The sequence below is a fragment of the Lepidochelys kempii genome, chromosome 13 (assembly GCF_965140285.1).
Source record: "Lepidochelys kempii isolate rLepKem1 chromosome 13, rLepKem1.hap1, whole genome shotgun sequence".
Taxonomy (NCBI): domain Eukaryota; kingdom Metazoa; phylum Chordata; order Testudines; family Cheloniidae; genus Lepidochelys; species Lepidochelys kempii.
The window spans coordinates 8,848,718-8,873,301 of record NC_136392.1 but is presented as its reverse complement, the minus strand read 5'-3'; the positions used below and the strand labels follow the sequence as shown (position 1 = coordinate 8,873,301).

At 41.8% G+C, this 24,584-nt stretch overlaps 1 protein-coding gene across 3 annotated transcripts in view; it reads right to left on the bottom strand.

The window, feature by feature from the left end:
• Positions 1 to 596: 596 nt before the first annotated feature.
• TAF4 (TATA-box binding protein associated factor 4) overlaps positions 597 to 24,584 on the bottom strand; it is a 66,062-nt gene continuing 42,074 nt past the window's right edge. For 2 of the 3 annotated variants that reach the window (XM_073309179.2, XM_073309180.2), the window contains 7 exons: positions 23,274 to 23,388; positions 20,914 to 21,083; positions 20,104 to 20,234; positions 17,019 to 17,144; positions 15,634 to 15,690; positions 15,416 to 15,535; positions 597 to 2,041 (listed from right to left, as the gene is read on the bottom strand). In XM_073309179.2, the coding sequence (XP_073165280.1) occupies positions 1,874 to 2,041; positions 15,416 to 15,535; positions 15,634 to 15,690; positions 17,019 to 17,144; positions 20,104 to 20,234; positions 20,914 to 21,083; positions 23,274 to 23,388 (887 nt within the window). In that variant the 3' untranslated portion in view covers positions 597 to 1,873. Of the gene's footprint in view, positions 2,042 to 15,415; positions 15,536 to 15,633; positions 15,691 to 17,018; positions 17,145 to 19,111; positions 19,899 to 20,103; positions 20,235 to 20,913; positions 21,084 to 23,273; positions 23,389 to 24,584 lie in introns of those variants that run through there. The other variant, XM_073309181.2, reaches the window with a different exon arrangement.

Below are 24,584 nucleotides of genomic sequence, written 5' to 3'. Positions count from 1 at the left end.
AAATACAATAGATTTTAATGACCTACAGCACAGAAAAACACTTAAAGAAACTGAGCTATTTAAAAAAAATTCCCTGACACTGTCCCTTTACAATTTAGCACCAAATTCTCTTTTGAGATACACACATGCCTCTTATTGATGTCAAAGACAGTAGCACATGTGCATTTGAGGGCAGAGTCTGGCCCTCAGTGTGAACACAGTATTTTATGAAGAATTTTATTAAGTCAAAATAAAATGTCACACACTCTATAGGAGACGTCCCTGCTACAGATATTCTACCCTTGATCTTTATACAGAACGCCTTAGGCGGACAGTGAAATTTCTGTATTCATAGCAAGGGTAGCTGTATGCCTTCAAAATATTGGTTAAAGCAAGCAAGCTTAAAAGAAATAAAGTGCATCATTGGAAGGTAGCATCCCCTCACAGAGAAGGATCTTATTACTGTGCTAAGAAAAATAAATCCAGGAGGAGGAAAGATGTAGAGAGTGAAAATGCATTAGCAAATACAGATAAATTTGTTTTTAATAAAGGAGTTAATTTTCTTTCAATCCTATATAAAACAATAGCAATTAAAAACTTCATTTTTGAAAGTAAAATATTTACATATGAACAAGTAACTGTGCAAAATTTACATGAAAAAAATGGAAAGACAGGATTTCCTAAAAGACAAAATAAAAGGTGTAACAGTTGTCAGGTGTTGATAAAAAATACTGATCAGCATTCAGTTTACACGCAAGAGAGTTAAATTCTAACATGAGAGTTCACACGAAGAAAGCCAAAGTATTTACAGTCATAAAAGTACTATCAATAGACAATTTAATACAATAACCTCTGAAAATATAAAGAACCAATTAGTATATTTGTAATAAAAAAATAGGTACAAAGAAGGGACTTTGCTCTGGACATCTTTAAAGTAGGCCCACAGCTTGCATACAGTCTTTTAGCAAAATAATTATAGTTTACATAGCCATTTTTTATGTTATGTGCCAAAAATTATGTACAATTACTGACAAAATACACCAACCATTTTTCAACACTTGATTCACACTGAGAAAGAGTCTTTTTGATGATTCCTCTCAACTTTGATTTTATTTAATCTAAGCTTTCACTTTAGCTAAAAACACAGTGCAAGTAAAATATATTTATGCTGAAAAGGTTTCTCTTTCTTTTTTTTCCTTTTTTCTTTTTTCAAACTTTACAGCTTTACAAACTATAGCAAATAAAATGCATTTTTACAGATGCTGATAAAAACATTCAGAAGTAACCCTCCTTTATGGGATTTCAGGGCCTCTAATAAGCAATAATGTGATTAAAAATTGAGGTTATGTTTCAATTAATTGTATATCCCTCTAGAATTTGAACATGTTGGGGAAAGATAAATATTCTTAAAAATCAGTTTGCTTTGCTAACTGACTGTTTAAAAAAAGCTAAAATGAAATGAGGTCATCTGCTGTAGACATATACCTATATAATCAATTTAGTTAAGTAAAACTGAACTAAAATGCACAATTAATGTTGAAACTGCTACAGGTATGACAAAGGGTAGCTAGTTATTTGCTAAACGATTCCATCAGTCTTTATATATGGCTTGTTTGGCAAGAAGGCCACTCAATCAAGAGATGAGTTAAGTTTAATTGTCCATTTATAGTATCCACAGGCCTTGTAAGTATCCTCACTGTTACAGAAATGTATTTCTCTTGTACTGAAGAGTTTGTTTTTTTTATAAACAAGAATAAAAAACTGTTCCATGTAAAGAGGTGGTTGTTTTTGAAACAATATCCCATTTGCTTGTTACAAAAAGGCGTAATCTGCAAATCTATAAAAAAATGTCCTCAGGCGTCTCTCTGTCAAAAATACCTTGATCTTTTCCATTTTACTTAAGGAATGCTTTGTATAGCAATAGTGAATGGCTTGTCTCTCGCTCATTTTCTAAACAAAATATGAGGTCCCTGAGGTTCACCCGCGTTATCCTTTGTCGCGTAAATGGTCTGGTTGTTCCAACTCCAGAGCTGCCTGGGACTGGTGTATTTGTACTGGACCCCTGGAGGTGAGAAGAAAAGCTAGAGTCAGAATGTTTAAACATCCACAGAGAATATTTGTGACAAGAACTTGTGACAGTTCTACAAACAGGTGTAATATAAAACAAGGGACTTCTCATAGAAAGTACTGTATGCTATGTCACCCAAGGTTTTCAGAACCTAAAGCAGTGGTAACTTTACTGTTTCTCTCCAGGCGTCATCAGGAATAAATTAATGGGGGCACAGCTCATCCATCTGACAGATAATTGATACAAGCCAGAGTGTTTTTACCTAAAACTGCTTTATTAGATATTAAGCACACACACACACACAGTTGCAGTAGGTATAGAGAATTTCAAAACATCTGTATTTATCTAAAGTTCGATGATTTTGAGGGATCAGCAGCCAGGCTTCAGGGGGCCCTCCTTCCATTTAACTGCTGGGGAACTTAGTTGTCAGATCCTTGCCCAAAGAAAGCTTCTTCAGATTGCTCCAAAGCAAATTCTTTCATCTAATCTTTTATAGCTAACTTCAAACAAAGCATATAGGAGTCACTATAGGTTAATTTCAGCAAAGCTATTCATCGCTTATCAAAAACAATAAAAAAAACCTTATGTATCAGAAGTGTCAGAGGTGCCTAAGACGAACGTTGGCCACCCAAACATTCCTTCTATTCTCACAATACATTCACTTTTTATCCCATACTCCCATTCTGATAGCAAAACTGCAAACATGCAGCTATTTGGCCTGGCCTCTCAGGGCCTAAGATTTTCCCAACTATGTGATGTTTGGTTTTCAGCTGGTAGCTGGCTAAACATACAAAGTTGCTGACTGCAGTACTTTCAAATTCTGGGGTACATGTAGGAATGTCAAATTTGGGATAACAATTAGACATGGGAGATATTTTATTTTCAAACAGCAGCATCGCTCAGTTAGACTGAAGCACCCATTGTTCTACTATACAACCTGCAAAAATCTAGTTTTTATTGTCCACATCATCTGTTGGGAAAAACTGTTCAAATCATGTCCCTTAACACTCTTTAGTGGATACTGGTACTGCACAGAGGTAGCTCTAAAGTAAAGTTTTCAGAAGTGCCTGAGGGACTTAGGCTCCTCAGTCCCAATTTAAAAATTGACTTAGGATGAGATCCTGACCCCCACTCCAACACCTTTACACAGAGTAAAAGGACTTTTATGGTAAAGGGTCCCTAAAGACTTGTGTCTGGCAGGGGGAGAATTCCCCCAATGCAGGGACTGTGGAAGTTTGCCATAAAAGCTGCCTTCTGAGGACCCCTTCACAAGCCTTGGTGAAGGCAGGGTGTGTCAGGGGCAGGCCCTGGCCCACAACTGCCATAACTTAGAAATGTCCCCAGGGACACGAGAACAGCCCATGATCAGGAAGGCACAAATGTGCTTTAAAACCACCTTAGCCCACTGCTGCTGCCACCCTCCTCCCCTGAGGTGCAGCACAGAATCTCACCCGTAGGACATTAATTCCTACTGAATTTCAATGGGATTTAGGCTCGAATCACGCAGGTGCTTTTGGTTTTTAGATCAACTTTTCTTGAAAGTGCACTGTCAGGTTAGCTTCGACTCTTCCCACCAAATAGCACAACCTGTTTGGTCTCCTGTGTGCAGATTAGTCAGGTGGAATTTACTTAAAACACAAAAGTGGGGAACAGAAGACAGAATTAACTCAAGAACAGTTACTTACCTCACAGCACCTGTGGTTCGTCAAGATGCGGTAGTCAGTAGGGCTCCCCCTGCTGGAGTGCATGTATCACAGGTGCATGAGATTGGATTTTTTTTTTTTTTTAAACATGATCCAGCAGGGCACCCATGCATCTGGTGCTATCCCTACTCCCATGTGAGGACATAAAGAGCAAAGTGACCATGACCCTACCCCAGTTCCCTTTCAGTTAGATGCCCATGGTAGCCAAGGACTCCAAGAAGTGGGGATGGAGGGCAGGTTGTAGGATCCACACTGACTACAAACATCTCAAAGAACCACAGTTACTGTAGGGTAACAGTTCGAGTATGTGTCAGTGTGGATCCCACTGAAAGTGGGTGATATGAGAGCATTACGTATGCCCTCAGGATGGTGGTAGTGAGGAGCTCCAGCTGCATCAGTTGAACAATGAGTGTAGTACTGTTCTCCCAATGTTGGCATCTGACCTACAAGTCCAAGGCACAGTATTTGACAAACTGTCAGTGAGTTACTCCATGTTGCTGCTTTACAGATCTCCAATACTGGCACATTCCAGAAGCAAGCAGACAGTGTTGCTGGTGCTCTGGTGGAGTGGTCTTGTACTTTTCCTACTAAACGTCACCAGCCAGCTGCTAACAGTGAGATACATTGTGATATCCCCGGTGAAGAGATGGCTTGACCTTTAGAATGTCTGGCTACATCCTGGCAGTTTATTGCCCCCAGTCTAAATGATCTGGTCCTGTTAATATAATAAAGTGAAGTCCTGGAAACATCAAGTGCATGTAGTTTTTCCTCCTGGTGTCAAGTGTGGTTTCAGGTAGAAGGCAAATAAACTTACCTGACTGGTTTAGATCAGGTTTCAAGACCACCTTCCAAATAAATTTTGGAGAAGGTCTCAGCACTACTTTGTCCCTACGGAACATGTTATAGCGGTGGGTTCAGCCATAAGTACCTGAACCTCACTCACTCTCCTGCCTGAAACAATATCCAGCAGGAATCAGACATGTAGAACCCAAAGGGATCTTGAGAGGTCATTAAGTCCATCCCCCAGCACTGAGGCTGGACCAAGTAAACTAGACTATCCCTGACAGGTGTTTTGTCCCTCTTATTCTTTAACACCTCTAGCCTTTTATACTGCCTTCTTCTCCCAGCTACCCAGGTGGTGAGCTAATTACCTCACAAGCTTATCAGGTTCTCTACAGGTGCAAATGATCACTTCTGTTCTTCCAATCCTGCTCAAACTACTTAACTCCCTCCCACTCTAACCACATCTGATGCCTTTAATGAGCTAAGTGACCTGGGTGCTGGCTTCCAAATGGCTCTATTTGTAGTTGCTAATCACCCCGTCACACACACACAATTTCCCACAAGGTCCAGGCCACTTTCCCAATGGCTAATGTGGCGAGGGGGGGGGGGGGACGCGGAAGAGGACCCAGGCTCACCAACTACTCCAGGTCCCAGCCCAAGGGCCCTCTACATAGCAGTCGTCTACCACAACCCTTTAACTAAACTGCATAGTGGCTACACTTCCCTGGGCCACTTCCCCACGGCCCCAGCACATTCTTCACCCTTACTTCAGAGCCTTGTTCTGGATGAGTCCCAGCAGCCAGCCTGGAGGTCCTTCTCGCTTCCTGGATCCCTGCCAGCACCATGCTGTCCAAGGTCCTGTAGCTTCCTCAGCCAGCCAGGCACACCATCTACACTCCTCCAGCTCCAGCCAGGAACTGACTGACTGACCCTACAGCTCCTTTTATATGAGGCTGCTGGACCCTGATTGGCTGCTCCCTGTGGCCTCCCTCATTGGCTGCTTCCCCACAACCACTCTAGGCCACTTGGAGGACTTCTTTTCTCTTCCTCTCTGGGACATGGTATGGCAGGACCACAGGGCCTTCAAGGGTCTGGTACACCCCATTACATGGCTCTATGAGGGATCTGTGTAGGGACCATTTGTGGTTGGTCAAAGATTGTCTGCTCAGGAAGTCCGCCAGATCGTTGCTGACTCCTGGGATAAGAAAGATCACGGGTCAACCCACTCTGATGAACCTGATAGCCTCCAGACACAAAAGGCAGGTGTCCTTTTGTTTGCTTATGTAGTGCATAATTAATTATTGTGTTGTCTGAAGATCAGCACGAACAAATTTCAGAAGACTGGTAGGAGCACCCTATGCAGGCCAGTCCAATAGCTCTGAGCTCCAGGATGTTCATATGCAACTTCACATTGTTCACTGGTGCAGCTGCAGCTGGTCAGCCCAACGTCATTTGTCTTGTTTGTGGCCGTGCTAGGAGAGGATCTCTAGTACCTGGTCTAGAGTTGCTCTCAGACTGTAATGGGGAGACATCCCAGCTCAACAATGGGGAGAAAGGGCAGTCTGGTGATGAGAAATGGTATTCCTCAAATAGCTGTGCTGAGGAGTGATATCCAGCTTCAGTTGTGAGCTCGACACCGCACTGATACCATCGATGTCTCGGGGGGGGGGATCTTGAAGGGTAGTACCTCAATCCATAATCCTTGCAGCTGCTGGTGCTTTCATCAGTGCTGATGCCTACAGTGCCAGCTTACTCACTGCCACTCCCTTGGCAGATTACTTAGGTGCCTTTATCTCAGAGAGGAAATGATGCATCACTCCTTAATGTTTGGCATAGTGTGTGGTCTCCACTCAGCCCTTCCTTTCGGTCTCATCCTTATACTGAGCACCAGTGCCAGATCCGATGAGGTCGTGAGTCCCAGAAGGGCCAATGCCAACTCTGACGGTACTAGTGTGGAAGTGATAGCCTGCTTCGGTATTGAAACAGCAGTGCCTGATGCTGACAGCCCTGGTACTAGTGTGATCGTCATGGATGCGGCTGGTATCAGTTTTGCCAGAATTGTCCTGCCTACCTTCCTTTCATCGCTAGATCATGCAGTGGTGTGTGTCTGCTTGCAGGAGCACTTGCTGAGTATAACCCTTTGGGTTCCTTGAAACTGGGTCTAAGGTGACGTCCATCAATTGATCAAGCAAGTGTAGTTTCAGCCACGTGTCCCTTGACAAGAAAGATTTACACACCAAGCTCTTCAAGCAGGTGGTTCTCTCCCAGACAGAAAAGGCATTGGCTACACGCTTTAATCAGAGGAATGAGTCCACTGTATGTCAGATAGGGCTTAAATCCTGATGGTTTAGAGACTACCTTGGCAGTTGGCATGAGATGCCTTACCCCACTGTCCAGGGAAGTAAATTTTTGTGTGTGTGTGGAAAACATCCAAATTAGTGAATAAATCAAAGAGGATGGTCAAGTAGTATTTCCTCAACCTCATTTCCTAGATTCCGTTTGAAGCTAAGAAAGGTAGCAGGTTGGACACTCACCAGATACCGCCTGTGGCAGTGCAATGGGAAAAGGGAAACGCAGGAGGGTTGTGGCTGCTCTGTCCCTTAAGCCCTTGAATCGACACAGAGGGCTGCACTGGATGCGTATCAGGCTCCAATTGACACTGCTATTCAAAAAAAATACAATCTCACATGCATGACGCGCACGCACACCTACCCTGGGATCCATATAACACATATTCAAAGAAGAACATCAGTTTATTTTACAGACAAGTCTCCAGAGAGGAGAGAGAGGCTGTTGCACTAACTCTCTGCAAGAGAGTTTCTGTGTGATTAAATACTGGTTTGGCTGCAGTGGGAAGAGCATGCTTCTTAGACCTAAGACAACATGAAGACATATACATATATAGTAATAAGAATAGGAAAAAGGGGCAAGAAGAAGTAAGGTAAAAATTAAGGACCCCATTGGAGAAAGCCTGGGAATGGCAGAGAAAGTGCCAATGCTACAATGTAAAGAGGCTTTAAAGGCAAAATTACATTAACTACAGAAGTAGAGAAGAAATTAGGGGGAAACGTTATGCTATAATTAAATATAATACTGAGACCAGAGTAGTCACGTGTTTAAAATGTTACAGCAAGCCACAGTAAAATGCAATACATCATTTTAAAGCTCACTGATTTACATTATGCTGACAGCATAAATATGAACAGCAAAAGCAAACAATTTTCCATAAAATGCCTTATTAAGAAATTTGTCAAATTAATTTAATATTACCAGTTTTATAGAAATAAAATACTGGAGCTTGTTTGAATAACTAGACTGGAAAAACAGGCTGGTGCACATGGATGGCTGTCAAGTGTTTCCTTGTTACAGGCTAATTCAGATATATGTAGAGAAGTGCTATGACCAGCAGATGGCATTCACAGGCCAAGAAGTCTGCTTGTGCCTTAATTTTAAAAAGGCTTTATTGTCTTGACTGGTACTGCTGCTTTATAATAAATGCTTTTAAAAGACGTCAAAATAACCTTGCAGGTGGGATGGAAATGCACTCCACTTTTAGACGTCTGTTTTGCTAAGAATTTTAAAAAAACGCAGAGAGCTGATTTTCATTTTCTATGTTGTTACCATTTCATTTTACTTTATTTGAAAGGCAGCACTGTTTTATTGGAATACTGCAAACAGCACATTCTGTTTAGAACATGCTCATAGGTAAATAGTCATATTTTTCCATATCACTTTAACACCAAATGACACATCACAAAGGTCTCAAGTATTTCCACTGGTGAGCTCAAACATCAGCTATACCTTTTTTTAAAAAAATGAAACTATAGGGTATGTTCTGGAGAAAAAGTAGTACAATAAAGATTCAAGAAAAATTACAGTAATTTAACGCCATGTGAATGAGATACTGAGAAATGGACTGTAATACAATCCTCTAGACTGCAAAGCAATATATTCATGCTCAGACTACATTATTGATTAAGAAAGTAATGTGGTTGAGATTAGTGTTCCCTAGCAGGTACTTTATACTGTTCAGTGCAGCTCTTCCCAGTTCCATACAGTTCTAATCATGAAATCAGACTTGTGCTTTTCAAGCAGGTTAAGCATGTTCATTGGCTCACCAGATAAATAATTATCCTAATTACAGGACTAAAGGGTCGGATTTTCAGAGGTGTTTAGGAGCCTTAAGATGCAGATAGGCACCTAGTGCAGGTTGGACACTTCTGAAGTTCCTAGTAGGTGCCTACCTGCATCTTTAGACTCTTAAATACTTAGGACCACATTTTAAAAGGTAAGGAAAGTGACACCTGTATTACATAATATATAGAGATTAACACTGTAAAAGGTGTGGCCACAAATGTTTGAGTTGTGGCATACAAGGCATTAAGAGCATTTTTTGCTAACTTTTAATTAAATGAACTAGTCAGGTATGAAATACCTAAACCGACTGCAATCTGTATTATTGAATTCTGAACCACCACAGTTACTACATAGAGATGACTTTACATGTAATTAAGATTCAGAAGTCCTTTGACATCAAAAGCTCACATTTACAAATCTGTGTCTAAGTAGTGACAAACCTTATTTTCCACACTTCTTGTAATATGCCTTAACTACAAATTGTATAAAAATGGTGACAAGTGGAACTCAATTTAAAAATGTCAAGTGAAACACAGCAAAGGCACAGCTGGGAATCTATCACATAAAAAGCAGCTGGTTCTTAATTAATCAGACAAAAGATTAGATTTCTAAGGGAACCTGTTTCTAATTGGTTAACCAGTAACTGATTAATCTGAGACAACTAAATTAGCCAGATTTAGTCAGAATACATCAGGCATTCCCAGTGAATGTAAAATAGATCCCATAGCCTAGATGGCACTAAGAGAATAAGGTTGCACAGTCAAGCATGTAGAAATAGGTAGTGCCTATATTGTAACCTGCATGTGCCAGTGACTCTTTTCCTGCATATCATGACAATCAGGCTTTAATTCCATATTTCTCAGAGCACATGAATTTTTATAGTCTTAGATAAGAATGTAGCATCTTGCAATTTTTACTGTTGTGTTTATACTGTTATAATTGACCCATATCTCTTTACCGGCTTCGATTTTTTATATAAATTCTTTTCTCCCTCATGTATTTTAATAATCCTGAACACTAATATACTTCTGTCAACAGGCTAGACAGGCAACTTTTATTTGTACGCTTTCATGGGTCAAAATGTCATTTACTACTATCATATATTTGTTGCATAACCAATTCCATGTTATAACATAGCATGTCATAGAATTATTACTTCAAGAGCTGAATAAAATACATAAGATGAACTATTCTGAAACAAAAGATCTCATGCAAATTATCTTACCAATAAAGAATACACGATGCTTAATACAGAAAGTGATATACAGGAAGAACTATTTAACTCTTTCTATGCTGCTATCAGTTTTGCATGAACAGTTAGCGAGCAACCTCTGCCATCCACAAGTCAAAAATTACAGACTAAACCCTTAAAACTCTGCCAACTCCAAGAAGTTGTAATACTTAAAAGAATTACAGAAATTGTACTTTCAACAGGAAACACTGACTCCATTTCCTGTTTATTAACAAGTCTGCAAATGCACCAGAGCATAAAGCACACAGTTACCAAAAATGGAGTACACTGCTGACAAAGTCAAATGTAATTCTCCCCAGCAACTTCTTCCCCCTCCCGCCCCCAAACCTAGTAACTGTGCCTGGCAGAAAATGCAATTGAACAGTTAAAGTTTTAACTAAAAAAAAATCTCCACCACTGAATCGATTGTCCTTAAATGTCAGCAAAAACTAGCGTTAGTCCAAAATTGTAAAACTGGCTAGTACATGTTTAGAAACCATACCGATTTTATAGATGTTCCTGCTGCCTAATTCAGTGATGATTTCAAACTACCTTGCTTCAGCATTTTTGCATAGCAGTGGTTCCCAATGCATTAACTGCTCCAAGAGGTAGTTACTCACCTTATAGTAACTGGAGGTTCTTCAAGATGTGTAGTCCCCTAGCTGTACGCATGCACCCCATGCACACACAGCTGGAGAATTTTGAAAGCAGTGTATGTTGGTCTCACCTCATGCCTGACTCAGTAGATGAAGGTGTGGGGTGGGCCAGCCACCACTCCAGTTCCTTCTCTACCACAAACCAGAGAAGATCCAAAACAGATGGGAAAGACAGCAGGTAGTGGAATACAAATCGGGATCGCATATCTCAAAGAACCTCCAGTTACTATAAAGGTAAATAACTTTCTCTTCAAGTTCTAGTCCCTGCATGTATTCCACTGTGGATGACTGACCAGCAGTACTCAAACAGGAGGAGGGTGTGAGGTTGTAAATGGCAGAGTACAAAGGACTGCCATACCTAAAGATATAATCAGCAGAGCAGTCCTGTACTAAGGCACAGTGTCTCAACAAAGGTGCCGATGGAGCACCATGTAGCTGCCTTGCAAATGTCAAGTAGACACACCTCTTGAAACAATGCCACAGAGGTCGCTTTCACTCTTGTGGAATGAGCTCTTACCCCAAGAGGAGGTGGAAGATTAGAGACAGTCGATAGAGCAAAATACAGCTTGCGATGCATTTTAAGATTCCTTGAGAGCATCTAGCCTGACCCTTTCCACTACAGCAACAAATAGTCTAGGAGACTTCCTTATCAATTTTGTTCTCTCCACGTAAAAGGCTAAGGCTTGCTGAACATTGAGGGAACGGAGCCTCCTTTCTTCTGAGGAAGAGAGAGGTCTTTGAAAGAACACAAGTGTGAACTAATGGGTTCACAGACTGCTTTGTGGGTGAATTTAGAGTGTAAAAACAGTATGAGACTTTATCCTTATGGAACGTAGCATAAGGAGAATCTGCCATTAACACTCCAAGCTAATCAATCCCTGTGGCTGAGGTGACAGCTACCAGGAATGAGACCTTCATGGACAGGAGAGACATGGAGCAAAAAGCTGGTTCAAAAGGAAGATAATTGAGGACTGAGAGAATAAGATTCAAGTCCCATTGAGGAACAGGCTTTTTATAGGCAGAAAGGTTCTGATTAGGCCTTTCCACCATGTGAAAGTAGGTATTCCTCATGTTGAGAGCTGTAAACTACAGGTCCTTTTTCAGGGATGAAATTACAGATGCCAGTGTGACCATGCAAAACTTGAGTTTGCAAATAAAAGGGCTGAGATGGCAGAGGTTGAAATGGGCCTCCAGCTACCACCCTTCTTTTTGAGTAATAGGAAGTAAGTTGAGTAAAAACTACTCCCTTAGTACTGAAGAGGAACCCACTCTATCACTCCTTGCTATAAGAGAGAGATTCCACTTCTTGTCTGATAATGTTCTTGTGAGAGCAGCCCCTGAGAGGGGGTGGAGATGAGGGCTTTGGAGGGGGATGATTACTCTATCATATAGCAAAAATGGATGACATTCAACATTGGGAGTGCAATAACAATGGATAGGTGCTGTAAGAGTATTAGATTACCCCCAAAGGGTACATTGGAATCAGGAGGTGTTGTACTTACTGGTTTGCATCTCAAGCTACTGTCAAAAACATTTAGCTGAGAGCTGGGATTGGGATAAGGAACCTGCTGCAGGTGGTGTGGGGAAGGGAGTCTTTTGAACCCTTTGCCTCTTATGGGTTCTCATAAGGTCTCTGATGGAAGAACTGTTAAACCATTAGTCTAGGCTTGTATGATTGCTGGTGGAATTCTCTTTGGGGCAAGTGTAATATTCCTAGGGAGCCAAGAAGTGGTCCTGGAGTCCTTAAAGGTGTGTAAGGACTCATCTGTCTTCTGATTAAATAGATAAGTCTCATTGAAGGGTAGGTCATCAGCAGTGTTCTGGACCTCCCTGCGAAACCCCAAGATATGGAGCCATGACTCCCTGAGCATTACAATGGCAGAAGCTATTGTCCTGGAAGATACATCAGCCATATCTACTGTGATTGTACAGTGGTCCTGGCAACCATTTTGACTTCCTCTTTGAGAGCCTGAAAATGAGCTCTGTCCTGCTGTGGGGGAGTGTCAGTAAAGTACATGAATTTGGAATAGTTAAGGAACTCATACGTAGTTATAAGTGCCTCATAGTCAGTTATCATGAACTGGAGGCTAGAACAAGAAAAGACTTTTCTTCCCAACAAGTCAAGGCACTTGCCCTCCTTGTCAGTCACGGTAGATCAGGGCAATCTTGCCTAGATCTCTCCACTGCAGCCTGGATGACTAAAGAGTTAGGAGCAGTGAGAGAACAGCAATTCCATCCCTTTGGCTGGGACACAATACTGTTTCCCTGCCCTCTTGGAATAGGAGAGCAGTAGCTGAAGTATGCCAGGTCACTCTAGCTAGCTCTATGATGGCTTTGTTAACAGGGAGCGCTATTTGACTGGAGCCGGAGGACTGAAGGACTTCCAGGAGCTTGTGTTGAGGATTCTCAATCTCCTCAAGAGGAACGTGCAGCTCCCCTGCAATTCTGCAAAGTTTTTCCTGGAATTGCTTATAGTGACTCCCTACCAGACCAACTCTGAGGGATGGTACTGATCCCACAACCCCCAGTATGGCCAAAAAAATGGATCAAATGGGCAATGAGGAAATCCCCATGCTATGGGGTACCAATGGCTATGAGGCAGGTGATGAGATGGAGGCTGGTCCCAAACTGGGCTAGGTCTTCTGACTGGGAAGGTGTGTCTTGGAGGAGGGAATAACGGTTCATCAGGCAAGACAATCTCCCAGTGAGGTGACAACCAATTCTGGTTCCAACAGTGGTACTGGCGGGAAATCATAGCTCAAAGATGGAATGGGAGGCAAACTCCTCCCAAAGGCCAGCTCCCCTGGTGGAGTTATAGCCTCTCTCAACAGGGAGAGACCCAGTGGCGCGGGAAACTACAGGTCTGGGAAAGCAAAGACATCCTCAGGAAGAGTGTAGGTCTCCGCTCTTTCCAGAGTGAGAGGGGCCCTGTTCGCCTGAACCACTGGAGATGCAGTAGAGAGAGTCTCTGACACAGCCATTAAAATCAAAGATAGTACCACAAATAAAGGAGGCTCTTGGTGATCAGTCTTCACTGGTGCCCACAGATCCCAGGGTTTGCAGTGTACCGGAGGCTGCCGCTGGATTGTGATCAGGTGTTGATGGTGCCCTAGATATGTGAGCTTTCTTATCATGCCTCTGAGACTTAGTACATCCTAAATTTCCTTGAGCCTGAATTTAAAAGACTTGCTTGATTCAGGCAGGGCTTAATCCAACTTCTTCAAAGTGGATCTGCGGGAAGACTTAGCCTTGTGCTTGTGAGAATACTCCTTGCTCTCCTGGTAAAACTTCATTGAGGAATCTGTGGGGGTAGAATCCCTCACTCCTGAGTTGGACCTGGCGGCAGGAGATGCACTCTTTACTGACTCAAGCTGATGGGCGGGGGTTTTAAGGGTAGCCCAGCCTGGGTCTAAGTGCTTCCTACAGCAAAGTTTCCATCCTTTCCAAGTGGGCAACAAAGGGCAGATATTGCACCTTGCTGCAACGTGGGCTTCCCCAAGGCAGTACGAGCAGCACTGATAGTTGTCAGTGACTGAGAAGGATCATGGACCGGACGCAAAAATTTTGAAGCCTGGAGTTAGGGGCATAGTCTGATACCCAATGGGTACCAGATCAGGGAGACTGACTAACCGTAAAACACAAACTATCAGATTAAAAAAAACCTTTAAAACTTTAGTACTATAAACACTATTTACAGATATCTAAATAGTCACAGATAAAGGAGAAAGCTGAAGCTTTGGACACTGGGGGTTCTGACCCGGATCCTATGGTGGTGAGAAGGAAATGGAGAGGTGGTCGGTCTGCCCGCTTGGTTCCTTTATCTCTTCAGTCAGACGCATGAGGTGAGCCAGGGTGCATGTGTGGACCAACGGACACTGCTTTCAAAATTCTCCAGCTCCAGACACACGGAGCATATGCATACCCACAGTGGAATACACATAGGGACTCAAAGAAGCAGGGTACATCTACACTGTAGCTGAGAGCATATTTTCCTATGTGGATAGGCAGACACACTCTAGCTCTGCTCCAACTAGCACCCTGAGAGGAACAGTGTAGACAGGACTGGAATGGATGGCACCTTGGGCTAGCCATCCGAATACAAATTCTGGACTGCACTGGTATTTTTAGCATGATAATTCGAGCAGAGCTAACACTCCTGCCTACCTGCACCGGGAAGCACACTTCCAGCTTATGTGTAGACATACCCAAAGAGCTGAGCAGTAAAGAAAGTCTACAGTTTGGCTACTGTTGCAGTTATCTATAGGCTTAAAGACAGCTTCCTATATGGATTACCAAGGTAACTGACTGCATTGTCTCCCCTGGTCTCTTCTCTGCATCATTGGAACATGTATCCTCCTAGAGACTGAACCTCATAGACTTCACTTCTGGAAGATTCCCTTCCCAAATCCCTTTCAGGGGATTCCATCCTACTATGGGAGAGACAAAGTTACAGGATTTTATTTGTTTATTTAACATGCACATGCCTCTTGGTAAAGAGAGAAATGACCACAAAGAAAGGAACCACTACCTCCTCTTCTTGCCAGTTTGCCTCCTCCAACGCTGTGGAGGCTGAACATAGCTGGGATTGGGAGGGAAGCATGCTGCAAGGCCAGCAGTTCCAAAGTTTCCTTTCTTGGGCCTGATCCATTGTGTTCTATTATGTTCTGCTCATGGAAGCAGTGCTAACATTAGCCCTAGTCTTTGGATCAAATGAGTCTCACTGCACTTTAAAATAATTTCTGCTGCTCAGGAAACTTTCAGCAACAAGGGAAGAAAATAATAAAAGGGAAAGTGTTGCAGAGGACAGGGTAACAAAACCATAGCATATTTGCATACAAGAGTTATAATTATACTTTACCTCTGTCCCTGATCCAGATCCTGGAGAATCCACTTTTCTTTTCTTTCTAGGACCAATCGCAGCTAATGCGGTTAAGTTAGCATCCCTCTGTCTCATTTGTGCTAGCTCTTGTTGCTGCATCTATGTTTTTCAGAACAAAAGTTACAATTATTTTTCCCCCCTTCTGATTTTCTGAGAATATTTAGATTGTTTAAGGACATGCTCATCTGAACACATACCTCCTTGGCCTTCTGTTTCAACCTTAGCTGTTCTGGGTCTTCTTGTCTAGACCGAGACTGTATATTGGTAAAGGGTATAGGAGAAAGTAGTACATAAATTAATAAAATCGCAAAAGAAGTGGACACTAAACTATATGTAGTTTCTTGAAATTATTTCGTTGGGTTCAATGGGAGTAGAGGGTGCTCAGCACTTCTGAAAAATCAGACCACTTTGTAGATACCTAAAAATAGCTTTACGTGTCTAACTTAGGGTACCCAAGTTTGGAATTTCTTCTCTTAATGCAAGTCTCTATAAGACTTTATGAATCATTACACACATGGCACCCAGATTCTATGGATTTCTAAGGTACCCATCACAGAAGGTACAGTTATTGATAATATACATTCATTCAGTATTTCACTTAGTAATCCAAAAATCATTGCTACATTCACTGTTCCAGTATTTTACTTTGATACCTGAAAAATCACTGTTCTTTAATTTCTTTATTCAGAGTCAGCATCCAATGAATGCAAAACAGTTCATATTTTGCATTTGACTTAAGTATATAGGTTGCTTCCATAAAAATTCTACTTCACTGTAACCATGCAGCAAGGAAAAAGAGCATCCCTCTTCTAGTGGAAACAAATGGCACCCAAGCATCTGAATATTCATGTCTCTGGCTATCTGTGTAGGGGTCCAAACCACACACACTAGAGCTTGTGATTTATTGTATTCACAAACACGGATTAAATCTATGCATGCAAAAAGGAACTAGACCTTGACCTTTGTGAAATGTTACCCCTTTGGCATACAATTGCCCACCTAATTATGAACATAGGTACCACAACTGCCCATGCAAATCAGGTAACTGCTTGAACAAATGACCAGTTAAATGGCTAACTGCACATTTGCACTAGCAGTTACTATAGTTGCCTACACAAATTGGGGAATTGCTCGGTTAAAGAAACAGAAAAACCAGGTTCTAAGAGTCAGCAAATCCCTTCCTCTATCCACTAACTATAAATATTCATTTTCCAATTCAAATATTGCCTCATGCAGATTTATTCTCTTGGTTTCTTCTTTTCTCAAAGCAAGTGTGGAGATTAGTCCACAATGGAGGACCAATGACTATAAAAATATTGTAGAAGTCTCTCTTGCTCAGAGGAGTGCAAAAAAAAAATTAGATTTTTTTTTTTTTTATTTATGGGAATGAAATGGGGCAGGGAGGGGGCTACATTACGTGATTTACAGTGGAAAACAGAGCTCTAGCTAAAGTATGTGCTCTCCAAGCTGAGATTAGAAACAGAGTCCTCTCTTTCACTGTATGTCGTATAGAATGAAAGGCACCCTGTCCTTTTGACGTCAAAAGTGACTTTGTAAATCTAAGTAAAATCGAAGCACTTGCCTTTGCTGCACGCATTAAAATTTCCCTTTCTTGTTCATCTTTTCTCTGTTTTTCTATTTGATCAAGTTGTTCAAAGAACTTGAGCTGTGCCCGAACATCACTTGCTTGCTCATATCTTTCATCATCCTGAAAATGCAGTAAAAATGCTTTTCATTACAAATCTTAAAAACAAAGCTAGTAGCTTGTCCTGTACAGTTTAAGGAGATCCCATACTTTTAAGTTCAAATGCTCACTTAGTCTTTTTCAAACACCAAGTTTATCTTTAAACCAGTCAAACCAGCTAAAACCCATTTTAAAAAACCAAAACAAGCACTCTGTACTGTTCTGTGATTTCATCAGGGTTTGACTTAAGTAATATCATCGCGTAACTTTGGCCTTTTAAACATGTTTCACAGAGGTGTTTTTTTAAATTGTGCTCTGTGAGGCACAGTGTTCTATCAGTGCTTACATGAATCATATATGGAATTCACATTTATCTGATAGTCTCTTATGGAGAATTACAGACTGACTGCTATCTCCACTCCCAACCCCATCGCAGCAGTGACAGATGAAGGATGTTGATCAGACCAGCAGGGGATGATCACTTGCTTGGAAGGACGATGATGATCATTCAGCCTTCAAGCACCTTCCCACCCAGAATGCATCTGGAGCACAAACATGGGTAGGGGTAGAGGTGGGAGGGAACAAACAGGAATATTCACCTCCCTTGGCTGCTCAGAGTCCAACTGGAGTAAAGCAAAGGAACAGAATGGCTCCATCACAGTCCTTCCAGAGTAGGCCCACCATATTTAGTGCCCCAAGATGCTGCCCCATCTGACTTGCCCTACAGGAAGTTGTAGATGCAAGCGCTAGGCTTCCAGGTTTGCTGGGTATATGTCCAGACAGCTACGTTTTTTTATTTGGAGGGAGGGGAGACGACAATGGGAGGAGAGGAAGTAGTTTTCCCTCCTGGGCAAAATTAGAAAGGTGTCCAGTGTGGTTTTTCCCCCCATACTCTGCACAGCATCTTGGGGGCCTGGCTGGTTAGAAGAGCAAGGATAAAGGATCATAATTTGAAAAGAAGGGGTAAAAGTTGATAAACTCAGCTATTTTTGCAACATGCAACTAGCATCCAGTGTGGAGAAGAGACTTCTAGAGCACGGGTGGGCAAACTTTTTGGCCTGAGGGCCACATCGGGTTTCCAAAATTATAGGGAGGGCCTGTTAGGGGAGGCTGTGTTCCCCCAAACAGCCAGGCGTGGCCCGGCCCCTGCCTCCTATCCAATGACCTCCCGCTTCTCGCACCCTGAAGGCTCCCCTGGGATTCCTGCCCCATCCAACCCCTCCTTGTTCCCTGATGCGCCCCCTGGAACTCCTACCCCATCCACCACCCCCTGCTCCCTGTCCCCTGATAACCCCCGGGTCCCCACCCCTGACTGCCCCCTGACGCCTCATCCAACCCCTCTCTCATTCCTGACTTGCCCACCAGGACCCCTACCCCATCCAACCCCCCTATTCCCCACCCTCTGATGGCCCCGCCCCTATCCACATCCCTGCCCCCTGACCACCACCCCCAACTCCCCTGCCCTCTATCCAACCCCCCCTGCTCCCTGCCCCCTTACTGCACTGCCTGGAGCACTGGTGGCTGGCAGCGCTAGTTAGAATAGCGAGGATGAAGGATCGTAATTTGAAAGGAAGAGGCAGAAGTTGATAAACTCAGCTATTTTTGGCACCAATGGAGCACTGGTGGCTGGCGGCAATACAGCTGCGCGGGCCAGAGCACCGGGTCAGGCCACCGTTCTGCAACTGCGCTGCCTGGCCACCCAGAGCTGAGGCTGCGGGGGAGGAAGGACAGCGGGGGAGGGGCTCGCAAGCCATAGATGGCCCACCGCTGCTCTAAAGGCTAGCTCCTGGAGTTAACCTGAGCATGGGACCTTGGAGATGACCGGCACAGACCCTGTTAGCCTGTGAGGTGGTGGTGGTGAGATCTTAAATCTTGTACAGATTAGAGCACCTCACCAGCACCATAATTCCCCCTTGTGTTGGGAGGTTCTTGGGATTCAGCAGCTAGACTGAATCTCATGTCCAGGTATGGAGGGTGAGGCTGAGGGAAGGCTTCCCTCCTTTCCTTGTGGCTGTATGGTTTTCGGCCACTTAATCCCATGCTGGACCCTATTAATGTGTGACAGGTGGGAAGGGGACAGTTTCCTCTCATCAGTTCATTTAAAAAGTTTATAAAATTGAAGCCTGCTGCTTTAAAACCACCCACATATATCTTGTTTGGGTCTTCATTCTCCTTTGTTGATGATCTTAAATTTATAAGATCTCTTCATATTAAAAAAAGAAAATATCACTATGTGCATACTCTAGTCCAGTTTATTTAGATTCTCATGAGGAAATCTCAACTCTGACAGGCTTCATATTATACCTCCTACTTTAAAAAAAAATCATAAAGACACAGAACATTCTTTTTAAATTCTATAGAAAGACTATTGCATAGAATAAGTATTTTTGATTGTTTTGAATGGGTACATTAACCAGGGTCTACACAGGGAACACTCAAACTTTATTTTTTTCTAAACTAGTCTAGGTCTAATTAAACTTTTTGTACACTAAAATATATATGATTCTTTCAAAAGGAACTGCAATAAATAACCTTTCTGTAATAAATTTCAGCCACCCAACAGAGCTTTCTATCTTGTCCACTCAAATGATCCATGGCATACGGCCAAGAGAGAACCTCAAATTCTCAAGGCAGTGTCCTCAAAAAACATGGAAGCCTAAGCAAGCTAGTTTGCAATATCACCACCCTGCAGCCTTCCTCCCGACTGTCCTCCGTTCTGTCCTCTTTGTATATTGGGAGCTGCCATCTTACCGCCTCTGATATCAGTTTCCACAAAAGCTGTAATAGTAGACAAGGTTGGGCACTCAAAAATAATATTACTTAGAGCTTTTGTCTAGACCCATTCTTGTTCTAGAGGTTGGAAATGCTCCTTATAAGCAGCCCCAAGTTTCAGTGCAGTCCATGATCAGATCTGAATGCATTTGCCCGGGGCGAAAGCACAATTTGTGGAACACTATCATTTGCACAATTAAAATTTAATTACCTTATAAGAAACATTCTTTTGTTGGGCAGTCTCCGATACTTTTTCTACAAGGTTTTGTAACCTTTGTTGTGTTGCATGTGATACATAGCTAACTACATCAGGATGGATTTCCGTTATTCCATGTTTTTTACCTGTGGTTAAAATTGAAATGAAGTTTTTAGTAACCACTCGGTTGCAAAGACATTTTACAATACAGCTGACTTTTGCTAACCCAACTTCACAAATTTGTAAGTAATTCATGAAGAAAAAATAGAGGCTGTTATGTATTTCTCAGCCAAGATTTAACGTGATGTTGTAGAGAAAGTCTCACTTTACTAAATTTTCATAGACACTGCAAAATATTCCATAGAAGATTTACCAGTATGCTATGAAGTATTAGAGATAAATAAAATTAATGAAGTTTTATGATGTTGTATCATTGCTCTATTTACTCACTAATTTACAAAAGTAAGCAATTTATAATTAGTGTGAATTATTATACAGCTGGTCAAAATGTTTTTCCAGTTCCCCCTCCCCCCAATATTTGTTGCTGGTTATTGATCGGCTTATAGTATAAAAAAATTCAGCAAAAGGGTTTCAATCAGATCTAGCGATATATTTATCTTAATATATAAAATAAGCAACACTTACCCTGGAGCCAGAGTTTTAGGAACTTTTCAAACACGTGTTATTTTTTCTAACATCAAGGTTATAGCAGTTGCAAATGAATATCAGAAAGTGCATAAAACTATTCTGGCATATTTAATTATTTTTAAACCCATTTACTGAAACTAGTGTTTAGAACAATTAAATTAGCAGGTGTCAACATACCTATTTCTAGTATCCTTCTTTGCAAAGATGCTGGAAGTAGGAAGGTTTCATCTTTACAGGACCTTGTTAATGTGCCCACTAACTCAGAATTTGTTGCCAATATCCGTGCACTCTCTTCTGATAGGTTGACTCCAGCCATTGATGCAACATCATTAATATCATCATCATCCCTTGGGAAGAGAAAAATGGTTACAACATACTTAGGGCATGTGTAGACATGCTGCTCAATACAATTGTGTATAACACAAGTTCAACAACTCTGCTGCATAAGAGACTGACTTAAAAGCTCTTCAGTTGTCAATACCTATGCCTAATCAATTCTACTACCTCACAAAATAAAATTAGAATTTTAGAAGACTTCATTTTCTTGCTGCTTAATGAAGTCAAACTTAGAATTAATATATCCTTCAGAATTACTCTCTACCTATCCATCTCACCATACATGTCATGATTCCCCTAGCCTACTACACATCGGTACTACACACCACAGGAAAAACTGCTGTTTCAAAGAAAGGTGGGACACAGAAATGGGTGCTCGTAGGGAAAAATGAGAAGAGAAATTGATTTGTGACAGCACAATATAAATGTACATGCCCTATTGGGCAGTATGATTAGTTTTAGCTTAATTTTTTATCTGTATTAAAAAAAACTTTAAAAAGCTATTAGGAATCTAAAGTGCTCTGTAAGTTCATTAGAAACCTGAGAGCCACTGAGCTCCTGCAGCTTTGCAAAACCTTACTAATCTAAGGAGAATGTGTGTGTGAAGTTGTGGATGCCAAAAGCTAGTGTTGTTGATTCCGCGGACAGAGCTTTGTGTGCGCACTCATATTAACCACACACCCTGTGACCGACAGGGCAATTTCCTGCAATATTCTGGACAAACCTTATTGAATTAAGTTAAATCTTACTGAATTAAGTTCAATTATTTTAGGAGTTCATTGTATTAAAAATGCAAATGTTTATGTAACATCTCAAGGGAGAAGACTTGACTAATGTAAACAGTTTACAGGGAAGTGTTATGAGTTTCAAAAGATTATTTACAATCACGTGAACTTTTAAAGTGGGTTTCCCAGGAAATCTCTAGGGGGAGGTATATGTAAATATAACTCCTTTGGATAGGCAAAAACCCAGCCTTTTGAAGCTATGCCCTGAGGAAAGACCCACTGTCTATGAATTACCTATTCCCAGATCAAAAACCCAAACTGTATAAAGCAGTAACTCTCAAATCCATGGGTATGCTTATTCTGGGCCAAGGCGGTTATGAACTTGTAACCGCAGAAAAACCCCTCGGTGGCATCTGAAGGACTGATCACCTGGCAGAGCCCCTTCTGGATTTGAGGCATGATCACTGGTAAGATTAGCATGCGTGTAGTCTCTTATTGTTTTTAAAATGTTTTCTCCGTAATGCATTCGCTTTAAGAATAAAGGTGCTTGCTTAAGAAAAGCAAGTGTGGTAACTTATACCTATGGGCAACTATGCTGTTTATAGCCTCTGAGGGGCTATAAAAGCAGGTTTCAGCAGTCTGACTGGCTTGGGAATACAGTGTAGGCAGGGAACTGTGCAACCTGGAAAAACCCCAGTCAAGAGGGAGAGAGGCATACATCTCTGCCCAAGACAGGTATTGCTGGGGAGCCTGGGTGTCCTCAGGACCACAGACTCGAGAAATACAGGTGCAGTTGGCCTGAACTGTGACACTGTAGCAACAACTTTCAAAACATATAGAAATAGGTCAAAAGTTATAGCAGTCTTTTCCCCGTGAGTACATACAATGATACACACCACGTTTACTGAAGTAAGAACATTGCAAATGTTCAGTCAATAAAGTAAACCTGTACATTTGTCTTGATCATACAAAAACGAAGTACGCAAAAAAAATTTTTGTTCCTTAAACACTCATTCAGCTTAGCCTTGCCCTGCCCGGCTGCTCTCACAAGTCCTCTCTTCCATCATCCTGGAGGTTTTCACATCTTGTAGAAACCCAGATTACATTGCTTCCACAAGACAGCAACAGAATGAGGTTACTACTATGGAAAAGGCTGGATGGCAGATGTGTTCAGCATAAAGTGGAGTGGAGCAAGCCTGAGCATAGTCGACAGAAGGAGAGGAATACTTTCTATTTGCTGCCCAGACAAAGAACATTTGAGAGAGTTGTTTTAGGTACCAGTAAGCTATGAGGCCAACAACGGGGGGCGGGGGGAGGGACAAACCAGCACTTAGAAGAAGCCTCCTCAAATCCTTTTTTCCCCCTCTGCAAATCTAGACAGCCCTGACCCAATGCACCACCGAAGTCACTGGAAAGCCCCCCAGCGGTTTCAGTGTTCAGGCCCTCTGTACAGAAACAAGGATTTTGGTTCCTTACCTAAAAGAACCTCCCCCAGGTTCTTTCAGTTTATTCTTTTGAGCGGCAGCTGCTTGTGGTGAAACAGTGGACAGAGCTTTGTTTCCAGGTAATACTGTTGGCTTTACCACAGGTACTGCAAGAAAATAAAGTCAATATTTGTTTTCTCCACATCACTTGTGGTGGAGCTTCACATTTTAGCCCAACGTTTTAATTCTTTTGCGGTGGGTTCATTGTCAGCTTTGGCACAAAGCTGTTTTTAAAAACGGCAGCAGTACAAAAGTAAAAAAATAGGGTTGTGACATTTTTAGTTACTCTTCTGTCCCAACCATTTTTGCTGAAGCGTGTCCACCCCGAGCATTAAAGCATCACACATGAAACAGTCTAGAAGCAACAGATATTTCAGTTCAGTCAGAGAATTTAAACTGATGTTCACACAAGAAACTTAATTGCCACAAGCCCTATTTATACTACAGATAATCAGAGATATCTAGCCTATGGCCTGCGGGCCTACATGGCCCACAAGAGCATTTCATAAGGCCTGCAGCCTGCTTTAACACAATATACTAACAGCAGATTCATCAGCCTTTTGTCATCAGGTTTACATCAGTTGAGGCTTTGTCTACACTGGCAAGGGAAAGACAAAACTTTTGTCATTCAGAAGTGTTAAAACACACACACCCACCCCTGAAAGACAAAAGTTTTTGTTGACAACAGTGCCAGTATGAACAGTGCTTTGTCGGCAGGAGTCTCTCCTGCCAACAAACAGCGGCTATTCTGCGCGCCTTTTAGCAACGTGGCTGTAGCTGCACAGCCATGTCACTAAAAGCAGCATAGTGCAGACATAGCTTTAGCTTACACAAGTTTGTAAATAGGCTGTTTATACATACAGTATTGTCTAATACATACAAAACAAGCTGAACTTAAAATATAAAAATCAATACAAGTGACTTTAAATCTTATTAAACTAGGTAAATCTGTTTGGCCCACACAAAGTTGTGCTTAGGTTTATGTGGCCCTCCTGTGTAATAAGATTGGGCAACACTGCTAGAAAAGAAAAGGAGTACTTGAGTCAGCTTTTTAAGGAAAAAAAAAAAGTGTATTTTGTGTAAGAAAGATGGAGACTTATTGGAAACAAAAGCAAACCACTAGCTATAGCAACATGAATTTACTACAGTGCCTTGTGCAAAATTAGGAACCAGGATCTTTGCTGACCTCTAGTTTTATTCTCTAACTAGACAGAGGCTTTAACAAGCAACAACCAAATGCTGACTTTGAATGCATTTATCTAGTGGCTTCCTCTAAACTTGATAAAAGATTCACACATATCTA